The sequence below is a fragment of the Orycteropus afer genome, unplaced genomic scaffold (assembly GCF_000298275.1).
Source record: "Orycteropus afer afer isolate SDZICR_OR568_19922 unplaced genomic scaffold, OryAfe1.0 scaffold00018, whole genome shotgun sequence".
NCBI classification, from domain to species: Eukaryota; Metazoa; Chordata; class Mammalia; order Tubulidentata; family Orycteropodidae; genus Orycteropus; species Orycteropus afer.
Window position 1 is genome coordinate 6,572,322 of NW_006921605.1, and position 10,898 is coordinate 6,583,219.

General features: G+C 55.1%; 2 protein-coding genes across 2 annotated transcripts in view; both read right to left on the bottom strand.

Moving 5' to 3' along the window:
- Nucleotides 1–42: 42 nt before the first annotated feature.
- On the bottom strand, nt 43–4,191 carry CDK3 (cyclin dependent kinase 3). The gene is made up of 7 exons (XM_007959860.2): nt 4,073–4,191; nt 3,595–3,672; nt 3,387–3,507; nt 3,128–3,298; nt 2,917–3,018; nt 1,516–1,719; nt 43–162 (listed from the first exon to the last, which is right to left on the bottom strand). Exons 1-7 carry the CDS (start codon nt 4,186–4,188, stop codon nt 43–45), a joined length of 912 nt encoding a protein of 303 aa, XP_007958051.1. The 5' UTR covers nt 4,189–4,191.
- Nucleotides 4,192–5,229: 1,038 nt separating this feature from the next.
- TEN1 (TEN1 subunit of CST complex) overlaps nt 5,230–10,898 on the bottom strand; it is an 11,836-nt gene continuing 6,167 nt past the window's right edge. The window contains exon 3 of the mRNA XM_007959861.1: nt 5,230–5,348. Within this exon, the coding sequence (XP_007958052.1) occupies nt 5,230–5,348 (119 nt within the window). The remainder of the gene's footprint in view (nt 5,349–10,898) is intronic.

Sequence of the window (10,898 nt, forward strand, 5' to 3'; positions counted from 1 at the left end):
GGTAGCAGCTGGAGAGAGGACTGTGGCTGGTGGGTCTCATTCTCAACGGCAAAACCGCTCCAGCACACGCTGGCGTGGGGCGGGGGAGGGCTCGGAGAAGTACGGGTGGGTGAGGGCCGCCTTGGCTGAGATCCGCCGGTTGGGGTCGTACTGCAGGAGTTGCTGCAGAAGAAGCAGGAGGAAATGCCATCAGGCCAGGGGGAGGACTCACCCTCTCCGTCCCAGCTTGACCCCAAGCCCTGCGACCCCACAGCTGCACACAGCCACCACCTCCCACCTCCTGAGCCAGTGCTGGACCCTCCCAGAGCCTGGGGACAAAGAGCCCATTGTGGCCCAGCCCCGCAGGCCAGGTCTCCTGCACTGATGCTGAGTCATTGCTCCCTTCCTTGCTGAGGGCCCAGACCCCAGTCTGCTTCTAGGCAAGGCTGCCCTCTCCGTGCACCTGTCGGGGGCGCTGGAAGCAGGGGCCAGACCGGCTGGGAAGTAGCCTGGAGGGTGGGGGCAGGAATGCAAAGAGTGGGGGGCGGAGAAGCCAAGGCTTTAAGAGGCCAGCCGCATCCAGCTCTAGTGCTCCCATGCCATTGCCTCTGAGTCGATTCCGACTCACAGCGCCCCTAGAGGACAGAGTAGAGCTGCCCCAGAGGGTTTCCAAGGCTGTAATCATTTTAGAAGCCGACTGCCACATCTTTCTCCTGCAGAGTGGCTGGTGCGTTTGAACTGCCGACCTATTGGTTAGCGGTGAGTGTTTAACCACTGTGTCACCAGGGCTCCTTGCTCTAAATCGAGCCAGGAAGTGGGAGTCCCCAGGGTGAGTCCAGGGAGCCTTGGTGGTAAACGTGCCATCCTGGGTCAGCAGGTGGACACACACTTCTAGAAAACTGGACACAGTCTGACAAGGAAAACCTGCCTACTTTTCCCAAACCCAACACCAGATTCAAGAGAGAAATGTGGCTTCGAGGCCTTCATGTGCATCAGCCAGTGGCTCTACCAGACACCTCTTGAGGCCTCCTGGGCAGTCTGACCTGGCGCAAGCCCAGGGGTCACGATGGGCCAGCAGTGTGGGTGAGAGAGGACAGCGGCAGGGGCCCAGGCACCAGGGGACAGCCTGTTCTGCACTAGCTCGTGAGAAGACCAGCCACCACGGAAGGCACCAAGGGGAATAACAAGGAAGGAAAGCTGATCGCACAGATGGGGTCGTAACTTCCCAGGGACCACAAACAAAGCCAACTAGGAACAAAAGGCAAGTCTCACAGTGCAAACACAAAGCTAACTAGGAGAAGAGTTTTCAAAGGGAAGGTGAACATTGGACTTACGGGGTGAGGCTCCCAGCTGACGAATCAGTACCCCAGGGACAGAGAGAAGCCCTCTCTGTACAGGGGTCAGAAAAGCGCTTAGCTTGGACTTACAGGAGGAGCCTGGGTTACATAAGAAGTTGGCGGAGAAACGGACACTCTGGCTGGAGCAGCAGCGAAACAAAGCCCTTCGTGCCCTCCCCTCCTGCCCACCTGTGCCTACCGTGAGCAGGTCCTTGCCCTCTGGCTCCAGATTGGACACAATCTCCTCCAGCCCCTTCCTGGTCCACTTGGGAAAGCTGCCCTTATAGTCGGGCAGCTGGGTGACTCCTGGCCACGTGGCTTCACTGGGTGTCCCCAGGGTCCGGAAAATACGAAAGAGCTGGTCAATCTCCGAGTCCCCAGGAAACAAGGCTCTGCGAGTTACCTGGAAGGGCGAAGAGGAGGAGGAGTGGAGTCCACAGCTTTGTCAAGCCTCATCCTACACCAGACACGCAGCCAGAACTGGGGAGGGGCCTTCAAGCTATCTGTCCCAGGGCTGCACTGAGAATTCTGCCTTCTCCTGGGAGAAGGCCTGTTTCCTCTGTCAAGCATCCCTTAAAACCTATGTGTGACGCCCTGGAGAGAACAATCATGGGAGAAGGAAGGGCTGCTTATGCACAGGGAGATAGCTCAGGGTGCAGAAGAGTATGAAGGGATGGACACTGGGAGGAGGTAACTATGGGGAGGAAGTGGGAGGGGAGCTGCTGCATTGTAAATTTTGGTCAATGACATGAGACAAAGTATATGTGAACTGCTGTATGAAAAGTGAATTTACTCTGTAAATCTTCACCCAAATCCTAAAAAAAAAAAAAAAAAACCTATGTGTGAAATGCATACATGTGTATGCGTGTGTGTGTGTATGTCTGTGAGAGAGAGAGAGAGAGAGAGAGAGAGAGAGATTACGTGGGCACACTGTTTGTGAAAAATATGCTAAAGTATCATGCCTTTCTTCCAAGGCCTCTCTGGGTGTACTCACACCTCTAACCTTCTGGTCAGTAGTCAAGCATGTTAACCATTTCCACTGCCCAGCGACTCCTAAGCACCCCTTAATCCACCTCTAGTAAGAAGGTCAAAGAGCCCTGGTAGCGCAATGGTTAAGCACTCAGCTGCTATCTGAAAGGTCAGCAGTTTGAGCCCACCAGCTGTTCTACAGGAGAAAGACGTGGCAGTCTGCTTCCATAAAGGAGCTCTGGTGGTGCTGTGGTTAAAGCACTCAGCTGCTAACCAAAATGTTGGTGGTTTGAACTCATAGCCACTTGGGGAGAAAGACGTGGCAGTCTGCTTCAATAAAGACTGACAGCCTTGGAAACCCTATGGAGCTGTTCCACTCTGACCTCTAGGGGCCACTGTGAGTCAGAAATGACTCGATGGTAGTGGTTTTTTTGCGGGGAGGAGTTTGCGTCCATAAAGATAACAGCCTGGGAAACCCTATGGAACAGTTTTATTCTGTCCTCTAGAGTCTCCACGAGTCAGAATCAACCCAAGGCAGTGGGTCTGGGTTTGGGGTCAGTGTGCCCCGCCCCCACCCCTGCAGGATGCTGCCCGTGGCCTCCCTGTGTTCATGCTTTGCCCCTCTCTCTACCATCTCTGCAAAGATGCAACCGATGCTCCAGATGTCCACAGCGGTCGAATAGAACTTGCTACCCAAGAGGATCTCGGGGGCGCGGTACCACAGCGTCACCACCTGCGGGGCAAGAAAACAGCATCAGTTGGCAGACAGCGGGCAGGGCCAGGCTGAGTGTGTGGGCAACATCCCTTCGGCTGCCCTTCTCTCCCCTCTGCCCTGGCAGTACCTCGTGGGTGTAGGTACGCAAGGGCACCCCGAAGGCCCGAGCCAGCCCGAAGTCTGCCAGTTTGATGGCTCCCAACTCGTTAATGAGCAGATTCTGGGGCTTCAGGTCTCGGTGGATGACCCGATGAGAATGGCAGAAATTCACCCCCTGAAGCAGCTGGAAGAGGTAGCTCTGGAACCGGAAGGAGAAGGAACTGGCTAAGCAGAGGGGGCTGGCCCAGAGGGGTGCAAGCTCTTCTTCCTCACGGCTCCCTCGGTACCTTGACTAGGTGCAGGGGGAGCTCGGAGGCCGGGGTGGAGTCCATGTACTTCTTCAGGTCCTGGCTGAGGAACTCAAACACGAGGTAAAGCTTTTTCTCGCTATGTACCACGTCCAGTAGCCTGGCAGGGAGATGCCAGTGAGGACACGGCTCTCAATAGCACTGACTGAGACTGGCTGGGTGTTCACTGCCTCCTTCCCCAACTCACCTGACGATGTTGGGGTGGTTAAGCTCTTTGAGCAGGGAGATCTCCCTGATGGCGGTGCTAGGGACGCCCTCGGTCTCCCTACAGGAAAGGCTCGTTCAGTAACAAGCAGGGGGTCAGGGAGTGAGCAACACCTTGAGGGGAGAGAGCGCTTCTGGCCTGGGGTCGAGGGGTCACTTTTGTGTTCTTATTCCCTAAAGGTGGCCCATCCTCTAGCAATGGGGACCCTGTGCCCCTTGGCCTGTATTTCTCACTCACCCAGCAGGGCCCAGGGATAATGCCTTGTTAGTTGTGAGGGCAGGGGCAGTGAGGTGGGACGAGGGTGAGGAAGGGCTGCCCCTTGGTGACTGCCCCACTATACCCAGGCAGCATTCGGAAAAGGAACTGGACGTAAAACAATGCGATGACGGCGTGGACGGGCAGCCCCTGGGCTGTGGCTTGGCCTGGGCCTGGCCGTCTCGGGGGCCATGGCAGGACTCACAAATCCAGCCTGATCTTCTTGAGGGCCACAAGCTGCCCCGTCTCCTTGTTCTTTGCCTTATACACCACTCCATAGGTGCCCTCCCCAATCTTCTCTACCTTCTGGAAGACATCCATGACCGCAGAGCTGCCTGGAAAACAGCACCCGGGCATTCGCCTCCCCATGTCTAGCACCCCGACTCCCCCCTCTAGCACCCATAGAACCCCCCTACTCAACCCCCACCCAGCCTTCCCCAGCCCCCAAGGCCCGCAGGCCAGCTCCCTTCCCCCTGCCCCCGGCCCGTCCCTGGGAACCTGGCTTGCAGTCCCCAGCCCAGCCCAGGCAGGAACCCCTGGTCTTCAGGCCCCAGGCCCCAGGGGGGGCCTGAAAGCCTGCTGCACCTGTGCCCTGTACGGAGTGCAGGAGGGCCCAAACTTCCAATGCCCAGCCCCCTCCCCCCCTGCACCGCCAGGCCCAGGTTCTGGGGACAGGAAGGCTGCCCAGAGGGCCTGCCCAGGGCTCAGGGGCAGCTAGGGTCAGAGGTCAGGGGCTGGGAAGGGTCTCGGAAGCCCTCATCTTGTCCTAGGCTGCAGCCAGCACTGAGGGGCTAGGCCCGGTCTGCCAGGCAGTGCTCGGTCTCCTCTGAGGACAGAACTGAAGCAGGGGCGGCCCCCATGCGTCCTGGGCCCCCACCCAGCCCCTCTGACCCCGCGCCTTCCCCGCCAGGCCCCCAGCCCAGAATTCACCAGAAACCCTGTGCTCGCTTGGCTGCAGCCTCGCTGCGGGGCAGGCCGTCTGTCCGCAGCTCCCCCTCCTGGCCCTGGGCGGCGCTGCACCACGTGCACACACAGCGGGGCACGCCCACTGGGCCTTTATTCACGAGGCCCTTCTGGAAGGCTCCAGGACTCAGACAAGGCTCAGGAGGCCTGTGGCCCTCGGGGGCCCAGAGCTCGCTCCCGGGGGTTGGGGTGCGAGGCTTTGCACTTCTTCTCCAGGCTCTCGTTGCTGGCATAGTCTCTAATCAGGGGAAGGGCTGGGTTGATAAACCCTCCTCTCTCGGGCCCCAGCCCCAGCCCGTCGCTCCGGGGAGAGCTCCTACACCTTGTGGGCAGCACAGTGGCATCTCCTGTGGGTCTGGCCCCAGGGGCAGATGGGGGTGGGGGGGCTGGCATTTTCAGTCAGCTGCTGCCCCGCTCTTGCTGGTACATCCTCTCCTCCCGGATGGCTCGTTCCAACAAGGGTACATTCATCCCTTCCACACAGGTCAGCACCCGGGCCTTCACCACGGCACCTCCATCTGAAAGACACCAACGCCAAGGCCACAGCAGTGACTGACTGCTCTGTCAGCCACCTGACAGATACATTCCAGCTGTTTTCCCTCCATGCGCTCAGTCCTGGGTTTTGATGGGAAGGAGTGGAGGCAAGGATGGCACGCAGGATGTTACCACCCTGTCTACTTGGGCTTCAGAACGGCAGGCCTGTCACGTGCTACCAGGTATGTGTCTGGAACTTAAGGGGTGGCCTGAAAATCCCACTGCTCCAGGGAGGGAGGGCTAGGAAGAGGTACGGGGTTCCTAAACATGTCCCTCCTTTGCCAGCTTAACTCCTGCCATCCTCTCCTTAGGTCCCAAGAGCCCAGGTTGAGAAGAGGGGTCTCAGTCACCTTCCTAGTTCTCCATTTATACTGAGGGAAAGGTCCCCTTTGGCATCCTGCGACCTACTGGCATTGGACACTGGGGCAAAGACAAAGTCTTGTTTAGTAAGTCCCAAGGGGCTGAACTCCAGCAGAGTTTAGCCTTATAGGGGGAACTCTCCCCCCCGGATGAGGGGCTAAGTGGAACATCTGGCAGATGTGGCTGTGATCTGAAGGATCATGGGAAGGCCTGTCAATGTTCACATGACAAGATCTGGGGTTTTCTCTTAAGATCGTTTTTTTAGCTTTTTGTTTCCACTCATCTTTTCTTTACTCTCTGGGCACTTCACCAAACACACTCAATGTTCTCGAACATTATTCTGTCTTCTTTTGATGCAGTTTTTTTTCCTTGCAACCTAAATTTAATGAATGGATGTAGGCAATGATTATCAGTGACTGCTCCCATCACTGTCTGGTATTTCACCCTGATGGAAATACACAGCACAATGTATAAAGTATCTTACAAGAAAAAATTCAAACTGAATCTGATAAAGCCTCCAGATCTGACTTGTCATTTACAGAAAATACAGGGGACAGAGGGGGAGGTTATACTATGTGGATGCAATGAGAAAATTCTGAAAAACTTTTTAAGACAGAAGACCTAACTTTCTGAACAAAATATTAGGAGTAAAAAGAGAGATTCACCAGAACTTAAAGATTTAATGGGACTTAAGGGACATTTTTGATGCAGTTTTGAAATAGAGGCTCTCTGATGACTAAGTGTACACCTGGCCTTGCTCCCAGGCTGGGCCACATCATCCATTTCACACAGCCAGGGGGCAAACTTCAGAATGTCAGGCTAGCCCGGACTCAGCCCTCAACACAGGCCCCTTGAAGATGAAGTTGTTTGAACACCAGGTCGCTCATGTGTCTTCACTTCTGTTAGCCCTAGAGCCAGACTCCGGTGACTGACAGCATTCCAAGAGTAGGGCGGCCTGGGACAATCTCTGGCTGTACTGATCAGGGCCATGGTTGATTCTCACCCCTCGGGCCTCTTCAGGAACAGCTGAGTTATCTATACTGCTCAATCAACAGATACTTGCCCAATCTTCACTTGGTACTGAGGGCCCTAAACCTTTCCTTGTTGCATGTAGCCCTGAATAATTTTCACAGGTGTTCAGGCCAACATGAAGAGAATAAGGACACAATCTTATTGCAGTTGGAGCTGTTAATAACCTCAAAATTGGATCCTCTGTCCATGGTTTGAGAACTCCCTGTGTGAAGGGTTTCTTAGGCACCCGACTCAGTTCACAGAATTTGCTTCCACCGTGCACATCAGCTCCTTGTTTCGTCCCACCCTCAGCCTGGGGACCCTCCCTCCCGTCTGGATTTATGTTGTGGAACAGGCTGCATGTCCCCAGGAAAAGAAAACGTCATTGAATATGGAAGTGAACTTCAGAAATAAGAGTACGGGCAACACGGACAATGGTGCTAGTCTGCGTGTGAAAGGCCGCGTGTGAAAGGCCGTGTCAATGGTGATTGAAGGAGGGCTGCAGGGCAGAGGAAGCAAGACAGCTAGAAAAAGTGCAAAAATGGGGAAATGGTCATTGAGGGAGATTTCTTTTTGCAAAACTGAGGAAACTAGAGCAGAGGAGAAGGGAGTGAGGTCCACAGGCAGACGGAATGCGGTGGTTGGGGCATGCGTAGGCAATCAGAAAGGGGCAGGGAGCAGATATTCTTTTGGGAGATTGGCTGTCCAGGGAAGGACTGCAGAACTGGGGACGGATGAAGAGTGGGTGGAAGGTGACATGATTAGTCACGCCATGTTGTGATTTTAAGGCCAAAGAGGCCTGAGTACATGACGTGCAGTGAAGGTGAGGGACACAGTTCAGAGGGCAAAGTCTCTCGGGGAGGGTAGATTAGGGCTCACGGCACAGGGAGTGGGCCTCGGCGGGGATGGCGCCCTCCATCTCACACTGGAAGGAAGGAATCGACAATGAGGGTGGATGCGTGTACTTGGAAGTCCAGGGCCGCTGCCTGTGGCCTCAGTCTGGCCTGGGATGTGGGAGGTGAAGTCATTTGCTGAGAGGGACAGGAAAGGCGATGAAGGAAGGGGTTTTACGTAACTGGTGAATGCCTGAAAGGCCTGCTCTGGAGCCGGGCCATATGGAAGGATTTCTAGGTAGTGTTGAGGCGCCCAAGGAGACAAAAACACAGTTGCCACTGATTCCCACCACAGCGCCCCCATGTGGGTCAGAGTGGAACTGTGCCCCATTGGGTGTCAATGGCTGAGTTTTCAGAAGGAGATGGCCAGGCCTTCCTTCCAAGGCAGCTGTGCGTCGACTCAAGCTTCCAACCCCTCGGTTAGTGGCTGAGTGTGTTAACCGTTTCTATACCACCCAGGGACTCCTCCGAGAGATTAAAACATCAGAACAAAACCTGTCGTTGTTGAGTTGGCTCCTATTGAAAGCAACCCTTAGAACAGAGTAGAAGCATCCCATAGGTTTTCCAAGGCTGTCAATCTTTACCGAAGCTGACTGCCTCATCTTTCTCTAGTAGAGTGGCTGGGACGTTCGAGCCACCAACCTGTGGTTTGCAGTTGAGTGCTTTACCACTGCACCACCAGGGCTCTTCCAAGTGATTGTTGTGTGCCTTTGAGTTGATTACAACTCTTAGTGACCCTGTAGGGCAGAGCGGGTGCAGGCCTCCAGGTCCTCGGCAAAGCAACTCGTGGATTCGAGCCATCAACTTTTTGGTTGGCAGCTGAGCATAGTGAGCCCCGTAGGATTTACAAGGCTCTAAGTCTCACAGAACCAGACTGCCTCGTCTTTCTCCTGCAGAGCGCCTGGTGGGTTCAAACAGCCGACCTTTTGGTTAGGAGCCCAGTGCCCTAACCACAGCACCACCGGAGCTCCTTCTTTAGAGACCCAGAACTCATCGTGCTATGCATCCATTGGTCTCTCCACTCACTGGTCAAGGGTGGAGGCTGGGGTTTAATCAGGCAGGAGTGAGTGAAGGCCAGGGCTTGAGACTTTTGCCAGCAAAGTGGTTAAAATGATGATGAGGCCCAGCTGGAGGGAAGGAGAGGGAGGGAGGGTGACTCTGGGAGAAAACCAAGAAGTCGTCCAAAGGCTCCAGGTCTAGGTGCGGCCCGAGGAAGACGCCAGGAGGAGAGCTAGAGGGCAGAAGGGTGTGCGCGTGGAGTGCCTCAGTGTCAGGTATGAGAGGTGGGGGGGTTCCAAGGTGTGGCCGTGGCTGAGGGGGAAGTGGAGGAGAAGGTCTGTGGCAGAACCAGTTGGTCTCCAAGGAGAAGGAGAAAGGGTGACAATGACAAACCTGAGGAGCCAGCAGGACTCTGGAACTCCACCTCTGGGTTCTGGGGTGTGTGCGGCTTGGGGTGTGTGAGGCTGAACAGGTTCCGCCTGAGTGATGTGTCCATAAACCAAGGGAGGCTTGCAGACGGGAGGATGGGAGAGAAACTGCTGTCCTGGGGGACAGCCAGGCTTCAGCGAAATTCCGGAGAAGGTGAGAGCTTAATGAGGAGGCTTGAAGATGCAGGAGCGAAGGTTCCAGAGGCCCCGGGGGCAATGTTCAGGGCAGGAAACAGGAGTCAGGCAGAAGGGAATGACTGCAAGGGCATTTAGGGTGAGAACTGAGGGCCAGCCACTGGTAGCCAAGTCACCTACAGTGTTGGTGCTGGGCACTACAGTAAGGGTTCCACACAGGGCTAGGGAAAGGCTCTGCCCGTGACCGGAGTGCCAGGACAGGAAGTCCTCCAGCCCTCGGATGGTGCCAGACGTGCGGAACGGGAGACTCCAAGGCAGCTCCGTGGTGCCCTCAGCCAGGCTGGAGGGTGGCCGGGCAATCCCTTCCCGACCCACACTCTGCCCACTCTCCTCACTGTCTCTCGTCCCTGTGTGGGTTGTGAATAATGAAAATCATGGAAAAAACGTTTAAGGAAAACATAGACTGTGGTACAGATAATGAGAAGCCATGTGCAGGTGGGCCTAGGCAGAGCACTGTGTGGTCTGAGGCTCCACAAGTCAGGTTCGGTTGTTTCAGGGGGCACCAGAACTTGAGAGGAGGTGCCGGGCCCTTACGGGTATGTCATGGCAGAGGGATGTGCTGTCCACTGTTTGCGGTGCTGGGAGGGATCAGATGGCCCCAAGCAGGTGGCCGGCCTGACCTTGCCTTCACTGCCTCTCCCATCAGCCTTTCACCTAATGATTTGAGTACCATCAGGGGCCTGGCCTGGATTCCTGGCTTCACGCGGGCTTTTAAAGGGGCAGGGCTCTAACCCAGTCGCCTCCTGCATTCCTTCACTGGGATTCTGCTAGAAGGACCCGTCCCTCTCCAACTACTCAGTCTCCCTGAGACAGAACAGACTCATGGGAAATATAAACTCCCACAAAAACACAACAAACTATTATTGAAAAGAAAAGAAAACCCATGGGTCGCAATGGGCTGGTTTGTAACTGACTGGGGGAATGGCACAAGACCGGGTAGCATGGGGTTCGCTGTGCAAGGGTCGCCATGACTCTGGGCCAACTCGAAGGCAGCGGACATCAATACTGAACTCCAAAGGACCATGGGAAGAAGCAAAACACTGAGGGAAAGAGGAGCGTGTAGAACACAACCAGGAGGAAACGATGAGCCGATTCCAGGCTCCAGTAAATTCCACAGGACTAATGGCCCCGGTTCTCCAACAAACAAAGGCATTAAAAAAAAAAAAGAAGAAGGCAGGACTGCTAAAGATTAACAGACCTGAGACATGTAAAGCAAACACCGTGAGTGGACCTTGTTTGGGCCCTGGTTGAGCCAGCGGGCAAAAGCCTTTTTTTTTTTTTTTTGGTGGCAACTGAGAGAAACCGAACGTGGACAAGGCATCAGACGGCGTTAAGGACCCGCTGTTGGTGTTCTTCGGTGTGGTGAGGGCAGTGGGGTTACGCTAGAGATACCTACTGAGGTGCTTACGGGCAAAATGAAACGATGTCTTAGATTTACTTTAAAATATACCAGCCAAACAAACAAATAAAAAAGGCAGGTGAAACAGAACAATAGAAGGAAGGTTACTGTGGAGACACCCACATCCTTTTATCATTCTCTCTACTTTTGTGTGGGAGCTCTGGTAGCATAGTGGCTAAGACACTTGCCTGCTAACCAGACGGCTGGCGGTTGAAACCCACCAGCCACTCCTCGGAAGGAAGGTTGGGC